We start from the raw sequence: 25,261 nt of genomic DNA on the forward strand, positions 1-25,261 counted from the left end.
GGCATACATGGCTTTAATGCCAAACCTTTCACATCATTTAGTTTTTGGAACCTAATTTATTATGAGGCTGGAGATCATAAAGTACCACAATGAGACACTCATTGTCTCTTTTTTTTACAGTAAAAAACATGCAGTTTTCCCAAGTCAAGGTATAAACATATACATAATAAATTAACATTAAGTTGGCCACTATGTGTTATAACTGTGATATTATGTCATTGTGTTTATGGTATGGATTTCAAATAATTTAAATACGCTGAGTTTGATAGTTGGTTTGACTGGGAGTAAAAAAGACGAGTGTCACACAACATTCAGACAAGGCAAAGGAGGGAAAATCCTTTATAGAACAAAAACAACAAGCACCTTCCTGTCATCAAAAATCTTTTACACCCTGTCACCTGCTGCTGAAATCCATGTAACTTTGAGTCAGGTGGCATCAATTTCCCTTTGTGTGGCACTACATTGTACTCGGTTGCACTTTGACAGAGATATCAATCAAGTGAACCTCACACATATATACATTATAGAATAGAAATGCTATACGGACTGTAGTGTTCTAAAAATGCAATTGTTGCGTCTCCTCGAGGGCAGGAGGGGATAACACAACAACTCCGGAAACTCGGTACAGGTGTTATGAAAAAGGTTTAATGGCAGCGCTCTCACAAAATAAATAACCCAGACTCAAACAACAAATGTGGGGGAGAAAGGGACAGTTAGGTTGTGCCAAAAAAACCCACCAAAAAGACAAAACCAAAACTTAGCTGAGCTATTATCCTAGAAAAGCAAAAACAAGAGGGAAAGACCCTAAACCTCAACTCAAAACAAACTCAAAATTACATGGGTGGCACCAACCTACTTACCTAGTGTTTCTAACAAAAAGACTCAAAATCACAAAAAGGAAATGCTAAACAATAAAATTTTCACCTGACTCGAATTTGAAGAAAATCTTTCATAAAGCTCCATGACAGTTATATTCTGTTGTTTGTGCGTCACTCATGTTTCGTGCTACAAATGGACACCCATATTTCTAAACTTGGAAAATTGCACAAATGCCCTGATGTATTACAATTTCAGAACTTCATTTTAGCTATCACACCATGCCGTCAATGGTGTCAAGCTTCTGGGGATGCACAGCTTCACTCTGCTTCTTTTCCTGCTGCTTGCACTCTTGCTGGTAATCTTTGAGCACCGTCACTAGCTCGTCATGCCCAAATTGCATGGCATCATCGACCGGTAGATTCCCCCACCTGCAAGTGATGGAGAGGCAATTCATAAAACTATGGATGACAAAATCCAAGAGTATACAAACTGTGGTATTAACATCGTGTGCTGATAAATAATTGGAAAAGTTTAGTTGATGGAAAAAGGCTCTTTACAATGAAGTAGTATGACAGTACAGGGTTAATGTAATCAATTGATTATAATTAGAATTATATACAAGGTATTTATCTCACCTGTCTTCTACAAATGGATCAACTTTGCAGGTTTCAGTGAGGAATTTTACTACATCCATGTGACCTAAGAATATAATTTTTAAAAAGCAAAAAAACCAAATTGTCACCATTGACAAATTAATCTAGTAGCACCACAGAATTAGAAATGGAGAAGAAAATCTGCTAAAGTAAAAACAAAAAACAATAAATATGTATTGGAATCCAGCTCAGAATGGCATTTAGGAATCTTTGCCTTTTCCCTTTTGGAAGAAAACTGCTGTTACTTCCATGTTAATCCTCGAAACAAATAGTTTGCTTACGAGGCTCTTTTCAAGAAAAACGTTACTGCTGTAGTCGTGGCAGCGGAGTATTAAATCTGTGCTGTGAATAAACTAACATTGCAACAGAAGACAAATAATCTACCATATGGTGCTCTGTAAGGGTTTATGAGCTGGTTCATTAGTGGCTTATATAATGTGAGCCAGAGGTACTGAACCTCTACTGTTAATCATGAGAATAAACAAAGTGAAAACTTTGCGCTAATTACTGCTGTGAGCATCAAAACAAACGATTTAACAAGTTTAAGTATTTTTGTATCAGTCAGCAATGAAAAGAAATGACAGAGTGAACAGACACCATTCTTTTAACTGAGAGAAGACAGTGGATAGGTAATAAAGGTTGTTTTTATCTGCTATACCAACCAATCATCATTAAAACTGAAATCTGCAACTTTCTGCATCTGTTATCTTACAATTACACCAAGTTTTCTTAAACATCTATGACAAACTTTTGTGTTGTAGCAAAACTTTAAATGTATGTTGTTTGGATCAAAGTCATGATTAGTTTGATCTCAGATGATGACTTAAGCTAACTGCACTTGTTTTGAAGTCATTAATTTAAAAATAAATAAGTAAATAAAAAAATGACCGAATAAGTGTAAAATTAGCCTGAACTTATGACGCTTACCCTCAGCTGCAGCAACATGAAGCGCTGTTCGAAAATCATAGTCTTTGAGGTCCATGTCCATGGAAGAAAGTGCAAATCTGCAAAACAAATCAGTCAGCTACTTTCAAGTGCTCCATTATTCACAAGGGGTCGCCGCAGCGGGTAGCCCTGCATGTTTGATTTGGCAGATTTTTTCACTAGCTGCCTTTACTGATGCAACCCCAAAGAGATTTGTATCTCCTCCCTGAAACAAATTGTGGATTCCACACTTGTCTTATTAAAAAAGAAAAAGAAAAAGAGAACTCTTATTGGTCTTATACTCTATGCTCTGATTCTGTACTAGGTATAAAAGGTCATTTTGTTCACTACACCTTACTAGTAATAAACATTGTTGAGGTAATTTGATCCAGGGCCTGTTTTAGACATTGTGAGGGAAATGTTTTATAGAGGACAGACAAAATCAGGAGTCTCGATTATCTACCTTCTCAGTGCCGATACATCTCCACTGTAGGCAGCAAACAACAAGTTGAAAACAGACTTGTTCTGCAAAAACACCACAGAGCCATAAACATGGAGGCTTAGAGCACAGCGCATATTACATACAGTACCAAACAAAATACGAGCAACTCACCCTGTCATCTCCATCCTGTCTGCGAGGGTCCTGTTTCTTTACAAAGTGCCTCAAGTTGTCGTAATTGTGAAAATTGAACACTGACACAAGTTCCTAAGAAAACAAAAACAGTATGATTTAATCTTTAGGGGGGGAACAAAAAAATTATTTATTCTGTTTTGTTCTGTCAAAAAAAAATAATTAAATATTAAAAAACAGAATATAACAGCCACAGAATAAGTCAGGTTTATTAGACATTTTGCACTCTGTAAAGCAACTACAGACACATTCTGGGGGAATATTTATGGTATTAGTCGAAGCCAGGCTTCTGGCTTTAAGACAATGTCGATAGTGTAATGACTGCAAATTATTTATCAAACTAAACTGGTTATTACTGTAATCATCATCATCTTTTAAAAAATTAAAGCTTCTACCGTAAGGCCTGAAGTATTGACGACTTCAGAGCCAATTTAAACACGAGAAAAATATTAGAAAGGCCAGGATGTTCTACTTGCATTAAAAATTCAAATTAAAACATTAACGTGAAAAAACAAAACATAAGTGGTCTAAATATAATAAAACAGAAACTATTTTCTTGCCTGACAGAAGTGTATTCCTCGGACACTGTTTCCAACCCTGTCCAGTGGAGGAGACCAGCACATCACTCCCATCACATTGGGGATCACCAACAGAATTGCACCGGATACTCCTGATTTTGCAGGCAAGCCCACCTGTGAGATGAGAACGAGAGGCTGAATGTGCCATTTGTTCTAGGTAATGAGATTATTCCTATTTTTGTTGTGACACAGTGAAGTGCTTTTTCCATCACATCCTGCTGTTACTCACATGAAAAGCCATCTGGCCGGAGAAGTCATACATGCCACAGGAGTGCATGAGGCTCAGGGTGTTTCGCACAGCCTCAGTACTCAGGACACGCTCGCCTGTAATTGGGCAAATTCCCCCATTGGCCAGAGTGGCAGCCATGATGCTTCCTGACTCACAGGTTACCTCAATGGAGCAAAGCTGAGAGGAATAGTCAGTTTATTATTGAAACTACTGAATCATTTTTCATAAATAAAAGGCTGCAAAAGACTCTTTTTATTGACATTTTACCTGGAAGTAGAAGTCAAGGGCATCGATCATATCTGCTCCCAGAGGAAAACACTGGTGAGTGAAATATTATCATCATGAGTATCTGATTGACCAAAGTAAGCAGAATATTTATCTGAAACTTGGCAATTTGGTTTCATGAAAATTAAATAATATAAAAACCTTATTATAAATGTGGAATATGACTGCTGAGTACCTGATCAAAATATACATTTTATAATAGGTTAAAATGGATAAAAATACAGTATTTAGGTTTTAAATGTTAGCTTTTCCTTGTCATGTGTGTCATCTATTGAGTTTCTAACATGACCTCATGCGGATATTGCTTGAGTTGTCCAACATATTAAAAGTAATACGACCATTGCTAAGGAAAAATCAGTAGTTCTTGGAGGTTTCTGGCTGGCTTCTGATTTGTGTCCTACAGGCCTTATTCATTTGATCCTTCATTGTCACCATGATTGTCACACATCATAAAATGGCAAACAAGTTAATGTCATTTGGTTAGTGCTAACTTGTCTGCAAACCTCAATGAGACACTCAGTTGATCAATTAGTCATTACTTTCATAATAAAATCATGGATGATTAATTTTGATTGTTTTTAATTACTAAAAGATAAGTACTATCAAGTTGAAACTTTTAAATTCATATATGTGAGCTTTAGGAAATGTTTTTTCTGAAACTGACCTTCTTCTCTTTCATGTAGTATCCAATGGCAAAATTCCTGTCACCTGTTTCTTTTTCTGACTGGAACCTGAGACAAAGAAAGAGCAGAAATCAATATAAAAAAAACATCAATAATGCAATAGGTAGTGGACTAAACCCATAACACAGTAAGTCTTTCCATATGGAAAAGAAATAGTAAAAACATATATGATTTACTCATGAAAGTGGCCACTTTCATGAGTAAATCATATATAAATCATATAAGGCTTACATGATTTACTCATGAAAGTGGCCACTTTCTCATTACTTTCATATATTTTTTTAGTAAGTATACAAAACATACAAGTTTCATTATATAATTTTCCAAGGGATCTTATGTGTTTTCACTCTTGTATGCTTTTCATACAAGTTTCACACAAGACAGATACAAACTTTATAAGATTTATATATATATATCTTTTCCATATGGGTTTTCACTCATGCTTGTGCTAAATGGAGGCAAATAAATACAAAATACTCCAACTCTATTTTGAAATGCACTCACGTGGCATTGCTGAATCCTACATATTCTTGGCCAGCCATCTTTTTCACAAACTCCATAACCTGGAAAAAAACATCTGTGCTTTTTCAGCATACCTCTGAGCACCAAAATAATAAGCCTACATTTTTATATTCATGGTCTAAACAGAGTAGAAAACTGGAGGTACATTACTTACATAGTCAAACTTTTCTGCCTTATTTGAGTGAGGCTGAAAACAAGGAGAGTCGCTTGCTTGTGTAAAAACAAACAGTACTGAGTATAATTGCCACATTCACTCAGCTCCTGCATTCAGAAGCTGGTACCAATTGCACAGTATAAAAACACGAATGTGTTACTGATTGCATGATTTAGTATCCTATTATCAGCAGTAAGAGAAGAGCAGGTAATGATCATAAACCAAGTGGTCCAACTTTAAGGCAAACATTAAATATGCTATAGAACATCACAAATTTTCATGCAGTAAAACATCTGATGCATTAAGTTGTTTTTAAATTGAGTGCATAACTTTCTACTGCAAAGTACCATTGCTGCAAGAGTCTTACTCAACAGCAGGGTAAACACAGTTAGTTAGTGCATATTTTAATATTAATTTCTTTATTTAAGAGATTTGAGCTTCAAAAATATATAAAATCTGCAACTAACCTTTTGCTGCCACAGTCTTTCACTAAAAAGAGAGTGATAAGTGTTTATCTGTCTACCTTGATAAGAGAGCTGATCAAAATGGCTCCAGCATTCACCATGGGATTATGGGGCTTCTCTATGAGACGGGACAGTAAGATAAGACACAGGGTTGAAGACAAATTCTTTATGAAATAATGATTTTGTACAAAGGACTGAAATCAATCTCTATAATATGTGAATCAACATAAGAGTTGTGGTCTGAAGTTTATATACACTTGTTATAGTAATTTGGGGATTTTAATGATTTCTTTTCACTGCTGTTTTTCCAGGGTAGAATGATTGTACAGCAAACATCTTCAATTATGTAAAAAAAAACAAGAATTGGGTACACAAGATTGCAATTATTGTGGATTTTCTCTAATTCAAACAACATCAAAAATATATATGCAGGTTCCAACATGCATGCTGCCCCCACTCTTAACAAATTGCACCTCAACCAGATGCTTTTGGTCACCATCAACATGCTACTGGGAGGACTGGATTTTTGACCGCTATTCTTAGCAGAGTTCAATGCTAATGTTCAACCCAATGAGTGTCAAACAAATTCTTTTTATGCTGGCAAAAAGAGACTACAATACCACTTGTAGCTTACTAACAAAGCTAATAGGGCTTGGCGTTGTCAGGTTAAAAGGCACTGTAGAAGCTTCAACAACAGTTATTTAAAAAATTTAATTTGGGCCTGTATGTATACTTTTTAACCTTTTTAGATTAGAGAAATTACAAAGTATATTCAAATTTGTGCACCGAATTCTTTTTTTAATAAAATATTTTCATATTTTCCAAAATAAAGCTGTACAATCATTCCACCTCTTCCAAAAGAAGAGGTCAAAGAAATCATTAAAATTCCTGAAATTACCACCAAACATACATGCTCATGATGGGTATATGTAAATTTCTGACCACGAGTGCATATTTTAAAAAAAGGGTCCTGACAAAATTCCTAATGTGCATGAAATATAATCTGAATAACAGAATAATATTTGTACCAAAAAAGTACTGCAAAAACAAATTTACAAAATGTCTTTAAATGTATATTGTGTTACCAATTTTTTTTTTTTTGAAAAGGGCAACCAATAAATATTTGTTCTTTTTTTTTAACTGAAAAACAATTACAAACACTACCTTGTTACCAAAATAGCAACTAATCAGTTTATTACATTTCATTAATTATTACTGGTGTAAAATTTGACTCGGTGGAACGGAAATGGCCTGAATTTCACAGTATTTCTCAGAGAAGGAAACCAGTGTCAGTGACAGTTGTGAAGGACCTAAATTCTGTGTCAGAGTAACACAGCTAGATTTCTTCCTTGATATTAAGCAGAAGAATAAAGAAACATTATGATAAAATTATTATGAGAATATAAATTCGGGTTTCATCTGGACGAAGACATTGTTCATCCAGTCAGTTTAGCACTTATGCAGGAGTAAAAGGAAACTAAGATACATGTTATGTGCTGTGCTAGATGCCTCATAACTAGATTTCTTTGAACTTCAGGTGTCATTTCCGCGCACTGATTGCATTGATAGATTTTTATAATCCAATAGGAGGTAATGAGGCTTTACATACCTTCATCATCAAGTGAAAGCACATTGAACTTGAGTCCACTGGGCTCCATGCCAACATAGCGGTGAACCTTCTCAGTTTCTGACTCATGTACGGCAATGGCATACTGCAGGGGCTTCACGCAGGACTGCAGGCAAAACGGCTGTTTGGTGTGGCCTACTGAGTGCCTGCAAAAAGAAAACAGAATAGACCTTTAGAGCCTACACAATCTTGAAAATAAAGTGACAGTCATACTGAATGTGCAGTATCACTTTAAAAAAAAGTATGAACTATGTTTAAGTAGAGACTGAGAGAACGCTCATTTATATTTGATTCACCTTCTGAAATCTGTAGCAAATGCACTGTGTATGAAGATTATAAGACTGGAACTAAAAATTATATTTTGATTACAGAAATGTGTATCAGTAAGTCTGTGACTCAAAATTGGACAAAAATAAAACAAAGGTACAGCAAAACATTAGGCTGATGTTCTGCAAAATTTTTTCACATGAAATTGTCTTACAAAGAATATGTCAAATCAAATAAATCTAGTTACACACTAGACAAGAAGAATCTTTGTTTCCAGCTGTCATTCAGTGATAGCTGGGAAATCACAATCTAATGAGGAATCTCATAATATATGAATAAAATAGCTCTATAAATCTCTACAAATCTCATAAAAGACTCTCATTTCATTTATTCAAATGTTTAGTTCCTACCTCTGTCCGTCAACTGTACACAAAGACACACCCCATAGCTCTGGGCTGAATTTAGCCAGTTGGGGAATGTAGTCTGCAACCTGCAGTCACAATGAGAAACACAGTTAAAGTTAAGACAGAAGTAATGCTCATTCAGAAGTAATTGTTAGAACTAATGTTAATGTAGTAGAAGAGATTCCTTATTTACTCATCAAGTATTATGTTTAATGTGTGCAGATATTGGGGCAGCAGGATGAATTAGGAGAAAGCTTTACGCAGCAAATAAACCATCATAGCATGGAAAACTAAATTAGGAAAAGTTTACCTTCCCATCACTTTGCTTCTGCACTTTTTCGTAGATTTCATTTATTTTCTGTACAAACAGGTCAAACTCAGGGATGATAAACTTCTTCCTGAAGGCCTGGATTAGCAGAACAATGTTTCCTCCTACACATCTAAGACAAAAACAGCATAATGCAGAATTACTCAAGAGCCCTAAATAAAAAGAAAATACTTTCATTGCGTGTGTGTGTTGTTTGTGTACCTGTTTAGACATCTTTGTGGGGACCAAAGAATGGAAGTTTACTATACTTGTGGGGACCAATAGCCCGGTCCCCACAAGTCTGAAGGCATTTCAGATTCAAAATGCGGTTTTAGTTAAAGAGATACAATTGGGTTATGGTTAGGTATTAAGAGAGTTTTGTTTAGTTTTCTTTTCATAAAGCTCTGGTGCACGGTCCGGTTAAGGGTTAGGGTTAGGCATTTATTTTTGATGGCTAGTGTTAGGGTACGGGGCTAGGGAAAGAAAAGCATTATGTCAAGTAGATGTCCCCACAAGGATAGGAGTACACACACGAGTGTGTGTGTGTGTGTAGCCTCTAGAGTAAGTGGAAGCCAGCAGCTGTCAGTTTTCATTAAGTGTGAGAAGCTGTTCCTTTGATCAAAACGACAGTAAATAAAACTGACATGTCCTGACACCGACTTTCACACATCCATGTTTGGGATGGATCTTGATGAAATGCATGTATTTAATTATGACATTACAATGTGTGTGAATTTATTACTGTATGATAAATCTAACATTCTTAAGCTATACCTGTACGTATTTGCATTACATTATACAGTGTATCAGTTTTTCAATTTATTATTTATAAAGAAAAAATCTGTATGCGCACAATTTGTGACACCAGAAGCCTTAAAAATTGCATAAAATGTTGTCCATTTAGTTCCGACTTCTTCTACATTCTATAGTTCCACCTTATCATTCTTAAACCTGTCTGAATGACTGAACATAAAGTACGTGGAAGACAAAAGAAGAGAGAAACAATTACGCATAACATCACATACAACAAATCCTGTACTAAAATGGATTGTTAGTGGAAGGTCAGGCTAAAAATAGTTTGGTCTCATGCCTGCACCTGCTTCCTCATGCATGGAAAAGAAAACACCATGGACTGTCACAGCTAAGATAGCCCTCTCTGAGGGATAGTGTAACGAAGATTAAGTCCCACAAAAAAACAACAATAATTGTGGGAGAAATGTAAAGTTAAATTTCCTGTCAACTGCCGCATTAGATCCATTTTTCTTGGCCACTGTTGCCCTTTAGAGTTTGCTAAAAGTTATTCTGTGTGCCATTTTCTTAACTTGATTTCTGACTTGCTAAACTGACACACAAATGACAAATCATGGGCTTATCCACAGACTGCATTGGTTTCACAGAGTGGCATAAGAAATAATACTAATAATAAAAAACAAAACACAATGAAATAACCAAAACAACAAAAAAAACTAAAAAAAGGGAGCAAAACTATATCTCCAGCAGCCGCAGGACTAACAGTTAAATGTCAGCACTTACAGGCAGTTCACCGCGAGGGTCGACGTACTGAGTGTAAATAACCCTAATGCAATGAAACTTAGCCTCATTTGATTTGTAGTGATCAAAGACATAAAGCGTTTACCAGCAATGTAAACCATTTTTCCAAATTGACTCACACTCTGTAGACAGAGGCAGCTGTGGCTCAGGCTCTCTGTCCAATAACCACAGGGTTACTGATCTGATCTCTGTGTCCTAATTGTAAAATGCTTTGTTTATTAAGTTAAAAAGTGCACACATTTCCAGCTAGACCATGGGTATAAAACTTAAGGCCCAGGGGCCAGAATCGGCATAATGGACAGCTTTGGAAAACGTGAAGGGGTTATAAATGTTTGTATTTTTAACTGTATTTTAATAGGTTTTGCAGCATTTTATGCTTTTAAAGACCTCCCCCGTCACAATTTATATTACACCACAGTAATTAAAAAATATATGAATATTTAAATAAGAGAAAAGTTCCTGTTTTTTAATACTGACTTTACATTGAATCCACAAGAAAAGAGCATTCTCTGTGAATTAAGAGAAACTTTCTGTTTTGTTATTGCAGGACAGTCTGAGCAATTAGCTACCAGAAATTCTTGTTTCCTGTCTTGTGAAAGATTTCTTTCAATTATTTCATCTACTACACCACCATTACTATGTCATGTGGAAAATCTAGGACTTACTGTGTAATTCCACTTTTTTCTGACATTATTCTCAGAGATTAAATGTGTAGTTAAACTTTTTTTTTACATTGTTAGAAAAGAGAATTTCAATGGTTAGGCCTACTTAAAATCAAAGTGATATAAAATAATTATCCAGACTTTCCTCTATCTTCTACTGGTTGGACTTCAGTAGAAGATAGAGGTTGTCTTTTAAACAGTTTGCATTTGTAAAATTTACAAGATATGGGGGTTATCATGGTCTACTACAGTGGAGTTGACTGTTCTCTTGTCAGTGGGAAAGGCACAGGCTTTCTAATCACAGTATATAGTTATATTCATAACGCCCTGGCAGTAAACCTGTATATACAAGACCATGGCCCCCAAATTGCTCCAGAACCAAATTGCAGGAAAATACAAAAGAAATTCTTTAATTAAATTAAGTTTTGGTCAGACTGGATTCTTTTTAGTTTAATTAAAGAATGATTAACTGACTCATTTCCCAATCATTTTGAACTGCCTGTGTGCTTTAGAGGTGCTATTGACATAAATTTTCTTAGCCTTGAGAAACCGCTTGTCACCTGTGGAAAAGGTCTTTGTCCATCATCACCTCGCCAACAGATTCCTTCACGGCCTCTCGGAGCTTCTCCATGCAGTCTTTAAGGCGAGGATCGGATGGGTGAAGGCCATTTTTTTTCAGTGCCTGCAAATAAGAAGTTGTCAGCATTAATGTCATTGCACACAGTATGTACAATTAATAGGATAGTATATATTCAGTAGCAACAGTGCATATAAAGTAATGTACAGATGATGTCTGCTTACTGCTGTAAAGTATGAGATGGGCACTTGCTCTTTTCCCTCTGTGATGGTGTAGAAAAGCATGTTTTCCACTCCGGAACCAGATGGCTTTGAATGCATATTCCTGGTGAAGTGAAGAGCACACTCTTGAAAAGAGGAAAACAATCAAAAGAAGTGTTGGATTCCCTTAAAAAAAACACAACAACAACAACAAATAAAAGACAAGATTGCTTTTATAGCCTACACATGCTGCACACACAGACATAACCACCTATATGGAGGTCCATATGGTGACTGTTCTCTTCCTCCTATAGTTTCTCTGTGCCCATAACACAGAAAACAACTGCTTATGCACAAATAATTATATACCAGCATATGGCAGATAATAGTTAGTGTGGAGGCGTTCTGTTTAAACGAATTCACACCAGTAAGAAGGTGCTGATTCTCACCAGTTTAGCACACACATACTTACATTTTCAGATGCAAACGATCTCGTAGTGCAGGGGATCGTCTCTGAAACTGAGTTATTGATTTCGTGCCCAAACAGCATGCTGTTTGCACGATGAAAACCTTCGCCACATCTGTACTTTTGACCACCAGTTGAGCAGAGTTTGACCGGCGCAGCGCGTTCAGGAAATGCATGGCTGCGACAAACGGCACAAATAAAGCCTTCGCGATAGTTCGTTCAGGATGAAATCAACACAGATAACCTTGCTGTTATTTTCTGAGCTGGACGCCAGCTGATCGTGCGAGGTCGTTGACTCACCAGCTTTAGGCTGAAGTTGAAGTTTTGTTACCTTCATGTGTCATCGGAAAGGTGGGACTGTTTTTTTACAAGCCCTTTACAAGTACAGTTCATTTACTTGGAAAAAAACATTTAACTTAAAATATATAGAGATCTCGACTACTTAAACAGCACAACAAGAAACAGGTTTATATTATTAAAACAGCCTAGAATGTGTCACAACCCACAACTCCACAAATACTCGTTTGAAGCGTGGTTAAAGTTTTACAAGGAGCATTTGAAAGCAGCAGAGTCTGCACAGGAGCCGGTCAGAAGCTAGAAATAAATTTCCCAATCTGAAACTCCAAAGCTGTTGGAGTATTAAAACGCGCATAAGAAAGAAATATTAATATTTTACGCATTACTTAACTGCTTTTGCAACATTATGGGGAAAAAAATCTAATCTTTATAGTACGGCAATTTTAAGCACTTTAGTTCTGAAACTTTCATGCGATGTTTTAGCACCACCTGGTGGATTTTCCAGTCAGTAGGTTTGAATGTAATGTGGTGTACATTTATAGTTGGCTAGCAATGTGCCAGAATACTGAACCCAGTTCTGACGAAACATTTTTTTTTTTCTTGTTTCTTCTAGTGGTTCAGATGACTCACTCTATCTGCTTCTTTGCATTAAAAAACATAAAACAGTAATAATGTCCCTCCATCATGGTAATTAATTCCATCTCTGTCAGTTGAAAATGTCCCGGAGCTACTGAACTGCATTTAGAAAGTATACAAAATAATATAAAATAATGTTTAAAGAGCCAACAATAATACAGTCATACACAACTTAAAAACACGACAATCACACACATACAGTGGGGCAAAAAAGTATTTAGTCAGCCACCGATTGTGCAAGTTCCCCCACCTAAAATGATGACAGAGGTCAGTAATTTGCACCAGAGGTACACTTCAACTGTGAGAGACAGAATGTGAAAAAAAAAAAATCCATGAATCCACATGGTAGGATTTGTAAAGAATTTATTCGTAAATCAGGGTGGAAAATAAGTATTTGGTCAATAACAAAAATACAACTCAATACTTTGTAACATAACCTTTGTTGGCAATAACAGAGGTCAAACGTTTACTATAGGTCTTTACCAGGTTTGCACACACAGTAGCTGGTATTTTGGCCCATTCCTCCATGCAGGTCTTCTCGAGAGCAGTGATGTTTTGGGGCTGTCGCCGAGCAACACGGACTTTCAACTCCCGCCACAGATTTTCTATGGGGTTGAGGTCTGGAGACTGGCTAGGCCACTCCAGGACTTTCAAATGCTTCTTACGGAGCCACTCCTTTGTTGCCCGGGCGGTGTGTTTTGGATCATTGTCATGTTGGAAGACCCAGCCTCGTTTCATCTTCAAAGTTCTCACTGATGGAAGGAGGTTTTGGCTCAAAATCTCATGATACATGGCCCCATTCATTCTGTCCTTAACACGGATCAGTCGTCCTGTCCCCTTGGCAGAAAAACAGCCCCATAGCATGATGTTTCCACCCCCATGCTTCACAGTAGGTATGGTGTTCTTGGGATGCAACTCAGTATTCTTCTTCCTCCAAACACGACGAGTTGAGTTTATACCAAAAAGTTCTACTTTGGTTTCGTCTGACCACATGACATTCTCCCAATCCTCTGCTGTATCATCCATGTGCTCTCTGGCAAACTTCAGACGGGCCTGGACATGCACTGGCTTCAGCAGCGGAACACGTCTGGCACTGCGGGATTTGATTCCCTGCTGTTGTAGTGTGTTACTGATGGTGACCTTTGTTACTTTGGTCCCAGCTCTCTGCAGGTCATTCACCAGGTCCCCCCGTGTAGTTCTGGGATCTTTGCTCACCGTTCTCATGATCATTTTGACCCCACGGGATGAGATCTTGCGTGGAGCCCCAGATCGAGGGAGATTATCAGTGGTCTTGTATGTCTTCCATTTTCTGATGATTGCTCCCACAGTTGGTTTTTCACACCAAGCTGCTTGCCTATTGTAGATTCACTCTTCCCAGTCTGGTGCAGGTCTACAATACTTTTCCTGGTGTCCTTCGAAAGCTCTTTGGTCTTGGCCATGGCGGAGTTTGGAGTCTGACTGTTTGAGGCTGTGGACAGGTGTCTTTTATACAGATGATGAGTTCAAACAGGTGCCATTCATACAGGTAACGAGTGGGGGACAGAAAAGCTTCTTACAGAAGACGTTACAGGTCTGTGAGAGCCAGAGATTTTCCTTGTTTGAGGTGACCAAATACTTATTTTCCACCCTGATTTACGAATAAATTCTTTACAAATCCTACCATGTGGATTCATGGATTTTTTTTTTTCACATTCTGTCTCTCACAGTTGAAGTGTACCTCTGGTGCAAATTACTGACCTCTGTCATCATTTTAGGTGGGGGAACTTGCACAATCGGTGGCTGACTAAATACTTTTTTGCCCCACTGTACAGTGCATGAGTCTTCATATATGCATATTTCTTCTCATTTAACTGCCGTGTTCATGTTGCCCATAACTGTAGCTCAGCCTGTAGACATTGTTTCAGAGCAAAGCTTTATTTATTTTCTTTCTGTATGCAGCCCGTTCTCACTCCCGTTTCAGCAGCATGCCCATCCTTGCATTCTGACAAACACAGTTTCTTAATATTAAAATGTTCTTTATTTAGGCTTCCATGGTGAACAACATCCATAACAAGCACATTAAATAATAGCGTTAAAACACCCAACAAACAGAATAATATGCATACGGTAAACTGTATGAGTATTTTTGTGTTGTCTAGAAGTGTCAAAGAGACATTACAGAGGAAAAAGACTTTTCTATGGTATACACTTATAAATATAATAACAGTAATTTCTAAAGTTGTCGTATTATCATCGCATGGCCAACTCTGATAAGGAAAATAGATCAAGAAAAAAAAACTTTTTTAATGTCAGCCTCCTTATTGCGTCAAAATGACATAAAGTAGGTCATCCCAAATCAGACGCTCTTTGAAGGACGTGGAAGCACGAGCTTCAGTGCAATATCAACTACAAAGGAAGGCATGTAAGAGAGGGGGATCCAGACAAGCTTGGCATCCCAGCCAGCACTGTATCTGGTGCGAGGGTAGGCAGCAGAGAGAGCGTGCTCCATGCAGTTGGTCACTTTAGTGAGGTCAGAGTCGCAGACGGCATTCATGATCAAACGCTGTATATTGACATCTTAAAAAGAGAATTATGTATTGTGACCAGAGAGTAATTTGTGATTTTTTTAAGCCACAGTAAACTTGCAATTTCCAAGAATCCTTCATTCTTATCTGATGTTCAATGATTTATTTTTATACTTCATTTTTTTTAAAAGCACGCAAAGATATTTTTGGATTAACATGTTATGTATGAATCTTGGAAGTCACTTCTCAATAGGTGACTTTTTATATCTAAAATTAACAGTTACATTTCATTCCTAGTGTATCAAAGCAAAAAACAAACAAACAAACAAAAACGAGTCAAAAAAAATCAGTAAGAATGTGACACAATTGACCTATTCTGCATCAATAAAATGCTTCAGATGGTCCACGGCCCATTGTACTTACATTTATCAAGGTATTTGTCTCCATAGCTGGCCTTTACTTCAGGGCTGAGTTGGTTCCACAGGCGATGGAGCTCCCTCTCAATGGGTTCGAGGCTCGTTACTGCAGTCTTGAAAAACCCAGGCTCAACGATACATACCTTAATTCCAAAGTAGTGGATGTCTCTCCTGGAAACACAGATATGCTCTGTGTGTTGCTTTTTCATAGCAATAACAAAACCTCATCTAATTTTGAGCACCACTTTCTAACAGGTCACCATTCACACATGTCCTGCTTTATATCTGCTTTACAATTTATTTGTGAGATATTAATAAAAATATTTGGATTGGTAGAAAGGCCAATCAAATGGCCAAATGGATTGGCCATCTGCATTTAAGCCAAAAAATGAGTCTAAAAATCTCTACTTGTCATTAGTATTCCCTTACAGTGCGGGCTTTCTTGATTTTCTGAGAGTGCAAATGAGTTCTTATCAATTGTTTATAACTGATACATTGTATTCTATTACTATCAAATACTGTTGAATGACCTACTGAACATTAGTAAAGTCTTGAGTTTCCACTTACCAACTAATATTCAGGTTTATAGATTTAGATGGTTTCAGTGCTAGCTCTATAACACAGGCTGCAAGCTTTTCATTGTCATTAATGAAAACATAATCAACTACCTGGCAGAAAAAGAGAGTTAATGTAGCTATGTGAGTCAGTGAGGGCAACAAACATTTCCCCCCGTTTGGCCTCAGAACCAAAAATCCTTCTCTGAGGCACGCTGTGGCCAAATTAGGTCTATTTGTACAATTGGTTAGATGGTGTGCATTTTTAGTGCACTCTGTAATTTACTGATGGTCTTTTTTATCACTGAAAATGTAATAAAACTGTATCACCCATGCTAACTTTCTAATTATGATACACTGTCTGTCTTTCTAAATAAGAAACGAGTACCAACTGGGTCCTTAAGCTAATATATATGGTTGCAGCAGCCCTTTAAATGAGTCTTACCTGAGGCAGTCAGAGAAAGATTCTACTGCAAACTTGGAAATGCAGTATCCACCACCATTTGCTGCCACTCTACCAAGCACTGATGCTACATTTACAATACGACCACGAGCCTGTTTGATGAGGGGCAGGAAGGTCATTGTCATGGCAATCACTCCATTCATGTTTACTTTCAGTGTGCTGTGGAAATCCTCCACTTTCATCCACTCGGATGGACCCATGGGTAATGAACGTCCAGCATTGTTCACAAGACCCCAAAGTCCTACAAAGCAAATAAAAAGACAAAACAAGGAAAACATGATGCTGTGTTTTGTTTACAGGCGTGCCTTGTGTGATCTAATAATGTCCTACAATCGTATATGTAACTGTAGGAAATCATCTCTCACCCTTATCGCCAACCTCTTGCTTGGTCCACTCCATTGCTTTTTCAATGCTATCCTGACTGGTCACATCCAGCAGGACAGTCTTCAGATAAGGCCCTGCCACTCTTTTCAGATCATCAGCTCCCTTTTCTGTGAGACAGCCAGCTAGTACACGGAAACCTTTACGATCCAGTTTCTTACACAGCAGGTTTCCAAACCCCGTGTCACAGCCAGTAACAAAGACATACTTATTTTTGAAATCCTCAATCTCCAAGCTGTCTCTGTAGAGCCACCCGACAATCCACAACACAATGAAGGTAGCAGAAATGTATAACCAAGCATTTTCCCTAAAAGAGATCAAATAATATGTAATAAGAATGTTAAGTATTTGACTGTCACATCTGCATCCGTGAGTATGGTAAGGTATGACTACAGGTAGCAAAGAAATCAAGAAGTCAAAGTTTAGTTTTGGTATTTCTTACCCTAAAAGGTCATACACAAACTGTGTATCCATGATGTCTTCAGGACTAGAAGTAGTTTTTCAGTCACTGTGAGAACTTGATGCCTGCTGAAATAACATGTTAGTATGTACTGACATGGGAAGCTCTCAAATACAGTTTTCAGAGAAGAGAATGTAAATCAGAAATACATTGATACGTTTCAGGAATGTTGCAAAACCGATTTTGTCTCAATTCCACAATAATTAGGTTTTTATTGAAGCTTTATATTGTTTTATTTCATCTTTTTGACAGCTATTTGACACAATGAATTTGTTCAGTGAGAGCCATAATTGAAGGGTGCCCCTAGTGCAAAACTGCTTTGGCTGCTCTGGGCATGTGATAAATCTTTGGATAATACTCTTAAGGAAGAAAGAAAAGGCATTTGTGATGGAGTAAAACCCAGTGAGTGGGGGGGACGAAGACATGTTTTTGAAGCATAATTTTAATACCCGTAACGGATCTGCTTGGGATTGCTGAAAACTAATTAGTCTGCAGGCTTATTATTGTAACAAAAAAACTTCTGTGGCTTAAGGTATCCAAAATATTTATTGTGTGGAAAAACTAATACTTGTTAAAATCTTGTTACATTTGGGATAAATTAAGTTAGCAAGTAGAGTTATAATTACATTTTCTGAACCAGAACACTCTCTCAGAAAGAGAGAGATGTCAGTGCAAGGTTTATGCTACAGCTGCCCTAAATTAACAATATTGGTAATTACCAAATTGATTTCTTATGTTTCTGTAATCGTTATTCCACCAGTGTGTACAAGCTCTTTCACCGTAATGATATTTTTAATGCTAGAATATAATTATTTTGGTTAACCACAAATGTTCAAATTTGCTGTTTTACAAAAAAAGCAGAAAAAAATAATAAACCACATTATTATTTTTGATGCCAAATTACAGTAATTTTCCAACTGAATGCTAAATGCTTGATTAATTTTGTGACTTCTCAGGGACTTCTCTAGTGTTCCATTTCAAATTTGGGTACAAAACCATGAAATCAGTTTGCTATTAGCCTAATAGCAAATGACAACATATCTTTTTTGTTTTTAACTGGTTTTTGACAGATTTCTAAAATGTTTTCTTCTTTTTTATGACATGTGGTTTACTAAATTTGCTAATAACTGTTTAAATCTCAATCAGTGTAAATTTATAATCAGATAAAACTCAAAAGTCCATTTCTGCATATCTTGAGTTTTTAATATTCACATTTAAACTAATTACTTTCTTTGATTAAACTGAAGTGGTGAGTAAAACACAAAACTGTGTTGTCCTACCTTTTTATCTTTTGGGAAGTGATGGCGCTCCACACGTTGTCGCTCCTCTTCCCGTTCCCTTTCTGGTTATTCTCCTGTCTTAGTTCAGCTGGTTGGACAGAAGCTTTATCCCTGTTGTTTATCCCTTTAGACTAGCCCGCTACTGGTAATCCAGCAACGCGTAACCATTTGGTTGGTGTGTTTAAAAAAAAGGTGGTGGGAACGAAACAAACAAAAACCCTTTTCTGTGACGTGCACTTGGATTTCAAGATCTTCTTAAAGACATTTTAACATGTTACGTCAGGTCCTTTCAAATGGTGCACCACAAAGTGTATACAGTATATATTTTCAAAGCCTGAAGGTTCCTAGTTTATAGCGGCATGAATACTTTGTGTTTTAAGAGTATTTATACAAATTGTGATAATCCTGTAGGACCAAGCATGAGTACAATCTGTGACTGCCTCAGTTCACCTGACAGTTATATCAGTAATAAAGCTCATACAGTACTCTTTTAACAGTCTCTATGACCTGCGTAATTTTTGGGCCGGTGGAAAAAGAACAAATACATCCAACCTTTTTTTTTTTACATTAAAATTAGATTAAGAGCAGTCTCGTGTGGTAAATTTCTTGCCTGTAATACGATTAGTGAACTCACAAGCCACACTCACTGACACGTCACACATTCCACAAACTGTCCAAGCACCTTAGCCAGGCAGGTATTTATCCACTTACTATATTTATATCAAAACTTGTTGCAATAGTTGCAAGTCCATAAATGCTAAGGTCTCTTTGGGAAGCCAAAAAAACAAAAAAAGAAACAATTCTTGATCCTGAAGTAATTTTGAAGGAAACTGCCCACTTGCAACCCTCATAGCCTTTAACTCTCACTTGTTCTCCTGTTGTAAAGATTTAATCTGTGCTTACCCAACACTGACATCTGCTGTGCATATGAACCTCCTGACAACGTATCTCCTTAAAAAGCAGCCTACAGGCTTTTCTTTCTTAAATGAGGTACTTTATACAAATATTCACATTTCCTTGTTCCCAATTTCTTTATATGTAACAACTGTTCAATTAACACATTTTTTATAAGAAGAAAACACAAGTGAAGATTTTTAAACTTTATTAAAATATTTTTCCATCATTAACAACATCTGAAATCCATCCATCGTTCAGGTATCAGCCACAGAAAAGAAAGCCATAAAACAAAATGCTTTTTTTGGATATACTAAATAAAGGTAACCGGTGTTTATTATGTCTGTGGCTTCTTTAACCTATTGCAAAGGGGTAAACTGAATCTTTACAACAATGTTACTTTTTCCTCTTTTATTCAACAAATCAGGCAATGTAGTGAACCAATTTGTCTGACTCGGCCCCCACCTCTATCGCCTACTGTCACTCACCACATGGAGTGACAGGATCCCTGCAGGGCTGTGTTCTTAGCCCCCTACTGTATGTATGCCGTGTGCACACGACTATGTCCTGAGGAAGAATAACCAGGACCGGGAGCTGCTGCTGGCCTTCTACCACTCATCAGGTACGCAAGGACCACAACTGAGAATAGGAAGGCTATGCAAAGGGTAATTAACACTGCCCCAAAAATGATTCCTCTTCCACGCCTGGAGGCCATCGCCAGATTCTCCTGTTTCAGAAAAAGTAGGGCCACAGGTGACTCTTTGCACCCCCCCCTCCCCCTCCCCATTTGTACATGAACTATTCTATTCTAAATATTTATCTACTGTTATTTAGGTTGTTGCAACCTTGATCTGTAAGCACCTCCAACACTGCTGCTAACACAACAACATAACAATTTCTGCACATGTGCATTTAATTGTTAAAGCAGCAGAATTCTGATGTTCATCTGAGCTGCCCTGGCAAACTTAGAGGGGAGTGCAGACAAGCAAATAAACTGCTGACAAAGGCAAAACACATATTCGCTGATAGGGGTCAACTCAAGTAGATTTAAATGTTATTCCAGTGTATTCAGTTTCACTTGCAAATGTCCAGCACGTACATGTTCATGGTTTATGAGCAAGCAGACTGAAGCTGACCCTTGTGTACATACTCCAGCGCTGTTGCTATTGTCCTCATGTCCATCTCAATACTGCGTGCCCAGTTTTCTACATCTCCAATTTCCTGTTTAAATGAGAGCATGAAAAAATTAGTATTCACAACCTTGTTAATGTACAAATATAACCCACTATCAGCCGTCTTTAATTCCCAAAATGTGTTTTTTGGATTCTTTTTCAAAAGGGGAAAAGTGTGTTGAGCTCAGATTAAGTCCCTAATTAAAATGTGTTTGTACAAGCAATTCCTTGGTGATGTCACAAATAACTCCTAAGCCAATCATGATCCAGTTTGTATTTTACACAAGTGCGATGTGTTGACCTGGAACTGCCAGTGCACAACAGAGAGCGCAGATCTTTGGAAGATCAGAATCAGAATCAGAATCAGAAAGGGGTTTATTGCCAAATGTTGAGCAGGTTTACAACATTAGGAAATTGCTGCGGTGCTTCAGTGCAAACATAGTGTCATAAATAGCACTTAAATAGACATGAAAAAATAAAAGTAGGGATAAGAATTAAAAGTGCTACGTAGAAAGATATGTGCATGAGCTATACATGAGATATATACATGAGAATAAGAATTAAAAGTGCTACGTTGAAAGATATATACATGAGTGCAGGTGGTGATCAGTGCCAAACATGGAATGATGCAGTGAACACAGCGTAGGGTCATGTGTTAGTGGTGGGAACAGTCATATGGTTATTGTTCATGTGTCCAACAGCAGAGGGGAAGAAACTGTTCTTATGGCGAGAGGTTCTGGTGCGAATGGACCGGAGCCTCCTGCCTGAGGGGAGCAGGTCAAACAGACTGTGTCCAGGGTGAGAAGGGTCAGCTGAGATCCGAGCTGCACGCCGCAATGTCCTGGAGGTGTACAGGTCCTGCAGAGATGGGAGTCTGCAGCCAATCACCTTCTCAGCAGAGCGCACAACACGCTGCAGTCTCTGTTTGTCCCTGATAGTGGCTCCACCACACGGTGATGGAGGTGGTGAGGATGGACTCGATGATTGCAGTGTAGAACTGCATCATCGTCCGTGTTGGCAGGTTGAATTTCTTCAGCTGCCTCAGGAAGTACATCCTCTGCTGGGCTTTCTTGATGACGGAGGTGATGGTGGGCTCCCACTTCAGGTCCTGGGTGATGGTGGTACCCAGGAAGCGGAATGAGTCCACAGAGGTGATGGGGGTGTCAGTCAGGATGATGGGGGGGAGTGGGGCTGTGTGCTTCCTGAAGTCCACAATAATCTCCACTGTCTTCTGGGCATAAACAGTTTTGTTTGTATGTACTCCTGACGTTATTTAACACAAGGTTACAATAGTACTTTATTTGCTCCAGCGTCTAGTGTTACAGTTTTAATGTGTTTTACTCCTCACACTTGCACAAAGAACTGCAGCTAGAAGTTAGCCTGCTGACACACTTAAGGGGATGTCTTTTAGGGAATTTTTGGATAAAAATTATACTGACAAAAAAACATGTCAAACAAATTATCATTACAAGTACAATATTATTAAATATCATAACGTTCTTTTAACATTTTCATCCTAACTGACCTTGAAAAAATGCTGATGTTTGCTGCAAAATCACTTTGCAACATGACTGTGTTCAAGACTGATATGGTAGATTTGAGATGATGACAGACGACAGCCATTTCCTTTTAACCTACCTTTAATGCTTGATTGAAACCCTCCACCATACTGATCCACTGAGCAGTTTGTTTGGAGAACTGGCTTGCCTGCACTTGGAGAGTCTTAACCTCATGGTCAAGCTTTCGCTGGTTTACATATGCCTGTGCAACTCTAAAATGAAACAGAACAAAATAATGAGGTTTAGGGCATTATAATACATATAGCCGCTTCAATTTCAATACACTGAAACCATACACTGTTACTCAATATAGTAAAAATCTCTCTTTGTCCCAGAAGGATTTTGGTCTGGTGGCTAATCTTTTTCATGCAGGAGCAGCACAACAATAATGGTCTTTGCATCCCACTCTGAGTCTCTTAAGCTGATTGTCCTGGTTTCATCACATCTTTCACAATACATTGTTAATAATTTCAGCATACTGTTTTTGGCTGTGTTAAATATTAGGCGATGTCCATCCTGTTAAGAATAAACTGTTTGATTAATTTGGTCCGAAGAAGGTGTCAGTAATGTGAAAGCCTGGAGAAACAGTATGACTAAAATCTGATGTGTGTGAAAGCCTTTTGTCAGCCTGGCACTGACATACCATATACGAAGTAATCAGTCGAAAAATTATTATTAATTAGTGGGATACAAATAATAAATAATTACTAGCTATTAACATCACACTAAAATCAAGATACTTTTAAAATTGTTTACACTTGACTTTAAATAAGCAAAAAAATATTTAATGTAACATATTCTCTAACTTTATTGTCATTTTACATTAAATATCTTTAGATTTTGAATACTGGTTGTAAACAACACAACATGTGGAAAGTTAATATTGGGCTCAGAGATTTTTCACAACTTGCTTACTTTCCATTGACTAAATTTGCAATGTAAAAAAGAAAATCAATAATTACTGGTGCTGAAACAAGTACAGCTTTCAGAGCAACACTTAAAAGTAAATAATACAATTGGTGCAGGACACAGATGTCCAATATTCCAGAGAGATTGCGTGAAATGTACCTTTCTGTGGGACCTCCAAAGGTTGATTCTGTTCATCTGAACATAGCATTTTCAGGGGGAGAAACGTTTTGTCACTCATCCAAGTGACGAAACCTGGATGAGTTTTGGACCCGATCCTGGGGGTGGACCAATTTTTGGCGCAGCAATTTTTGGCGCAGCGCGTTTTGGCCTAAGCAAAAACCTGTAGGGATTCTGTATGTTTCAGGATTATCAAGACACATTTTTGCTAAACACCGTGTCTCCTGTGGCTTTTAAACCCCAAAACACAATGTGACAAAAATTGGTCCACCCCAAGGATCAGGTCGCCCGACGCAAACAAGAGTAACATAGTGTACGCTGTTAAGTGCCAGGAGGATTGCCAGGACTTATACATCGGGGAAACCAAACAACCTCAGGCGAAGCGGATGGCACAACACAGAAAAGCTACCTCCGCAGTCTATTTACTAGACACTACAGTCTAGTGGCCTGTAGTGTCAATGATGAGGATGTACACATCCTGGACAGGGAGGAACGCTGGTTTGAGCGCGTAGTCAAGGAGGCCATTTACGTGAAAAGGCAAAGACCATCTCTGAATCGAGAAGGGGGTCTAAGGGTACATCTCTTGGCATCTTACAGTGCTGTGATTGCAGCCATTCCCCAACTCTATGTGAATGGTACTCATGGCCATTGATCAATGGGCTTTGATCAGTGGTTGTTGATCAATGGAACTGACCTCCCAGCGCATTGTTCCTTCAGTGGTGTTAGTTTCGATCATTATGCAAATGTACTGTTTATACGATTGGGGAAACCTGCAGTAAACTGAGACTGAAGAAGTCACTTGGAAGAGTGGCGAAACGTTACTCCCACTAAAAACGCTACGTCCAGATCAACAGAATCAACTTTTGGAGATTTACTTACCTGGATGACTGAGCATTCCTTAAATACTACCAAACCAAAATGAACAGCAAGAAATAAGCAAAAAGAAAAAAGAAAGGAATCACCGTCATACCCAACGTTGAGGTGGTCTACCAGGGCTTCTGTCAAACAAGTGGCTGCAGCAATTGCTTCACGTCTGCGTTTCTCTGTGAGAGAAAAAAGACATTACTACAATCAATCAACACCGGACTGTAGCACTGTGTGGTGCTGGGACATCCTAAGTCAAAGAGAGCTTTGTTTTTAGCAATGGTTAGCACTGGCGGCTATCACTATCGATTTTTGTTATCACACACCCTGCAGCTCCTTCCGCTCATTTTGCTTCGCCTGGTGCTCCTTCAATAGACGAGATAACATCGTGCTTCAGCAGACGTTATATTAATGGCGAAAGTGACTGCTCATAGAACAAATAACATATCATTTACCACACCGCGGCGTTTCTTGCTGACTGCTAACAATTACAGCCGTGTCACGGGACTAAAAAGACGGATGTCACACGTGGGCGTGTCCACACTTTGGCCATCGAGTAAATGTCTGAATAATTTCATAAATAAAACCATATATTTTAGTATGTACTGCCAAACAATGTAAAATTTAAAGGAACATAAACGTATCTTGTATCTTGTTAAATTATACGATTGTTTTATCTTTTTTTATCGCGA

At 37.9% G+C, this 25,261-nt stretch overlaps 3 protein-coding genes across 4 annotated transcripts; all 3 read right to left on the minus strand.

The window, feature by feature from the left end:
- Nucleotides 1–310: 310 nt before the first annotated feature.
- gls2b (glutaminase 2b (liver, mitochondrial)) lies at nucleotides 311–12,342 on the minus strand. Of its 2 annotated transcripts, XM_085457591.1 has the most exons (19): nucleotides 12,304–12,342; nucleotides 12,010–12,181; nucleotides 11,562–11,661; nucleotides 11,321–11,442; nucleotides 8,551–8,680; nucleotides 8,247–8,326; nucleotides 7,552–7,715; nucleotides 6,002–6,060; nucleotides 5,479–5,511; nucleotides 5,307–5,365; nucleotides 4,784–4,850; nucleotides 4,102–4,152; nucleotides 3,835–4,011; nucleotides 3,588–3,719; nucleotides 3,010–3,102; nucleotides 2,860–2,921; nucleotides 2,400–2,476; nucleotides 1,455–1,518; nucleotides 311–1,247 (listed from the first exon to the last, which is right to left on the minus strand). In XM_085457591.1, the coding sequence occupies exons 1-19, from the start codon at nucleotides 12,338–12,340 to the stop codon at nucleotides 1,091–1,093; spliced, it is 1,836 nt and encodes a 611-aa protein (XP_085313717.1). In that variant the 5' UTR covers nucleotides 12,341–12,342; the 3' UTR covers nucleotides 311–1,090. The 2 variants fall into 2 exon arrangements, with proteins under 2 accessions (XP_085313717.1, XP_085313718.1); XM_085457592.1 differs by lacking the exon at nucleotides 1,455–1,518 and having other exon boundaries at nucleotides 1,134–1,247.
- Nucleotides 12,343–14,940: 2,598 nt separating this feature from the next.
- rdh5 (retinol dehydrogenase 5 (11-cis/9-cis)) lies at nucleotides 14,941–19,140 on the minus strand. Its single transcript, XM_085458102.1, has 6 exons — nucleotides 18,995–19,140; nucleotides 17,697–17,782; nucleotides 17,239–17,561; nucleotides 16,856–17,114; nucleotides 15,864–16,027; nucleotides 14,941–15,492 (listed from the first exon to the last, which is right to left on the minus strand). The coding sequence occupies exons 2-6, from the start codon at nucleotides 17,726–17,728 to the stop codon at nucleotides 15,272–15,274; spliced, it is 999 nt and encodes a 332-aa protein (XP_085314228.1). The 5' UTR covers nucleotides 17,729–17,782; nucleotides 18,995–19,140; the 3' UTR covers nucleotides 14,941–15,271.
- Nucleotides 19,141–20,079: 939 nt separating this feature from the next.
- On the minus strand, nucleotides 20,080–25,218 carry bloc1s1 (biogenesis of lysosomal organelles complex-1, subunit 1). Its single transcript, XM_085457593.1, has 4 exons — nucleotides 24,896–25,218; nucleotides 24,676–24,748; nucleotides 22,699–22,831; nucleotides 20,080–21,109 (listed from the first exon to the last, which is right to left on the minus strand). The coding sequence occupies exons 1-4, from the start codon at nucleotides 24,954–24,956 to the stop codon at nucleotides 20,999–21,001; spliced, it is 378 nt and encodes a 125-aa protein (XP_085313719.1). The 5' UTR covers nucleotides 24,957–25,218; the 3' UTR covers nucleotides 20,080–20,998.
- Nucleotides 25,219–25,261: the final 43 nt, after the last annotated feature.

This window comes from Copadichromis virginalis, linkage group LG5 (assembly GCF_057382275.1).
Source record: "Copadichromis virginalis isolate Kocher_CV1m ecotype Utaka linkage group LG5, C_Virginalis_male_GT1.1, whole genome shotgun sequence".
Taxonomy (NCBI): domain Eukaryota; kingdom Metazoa; phylum Chordata; class Actinopteri; order Cichliformes; family Cichlidae; genus Copadichromis; species Copadichromis virginalis.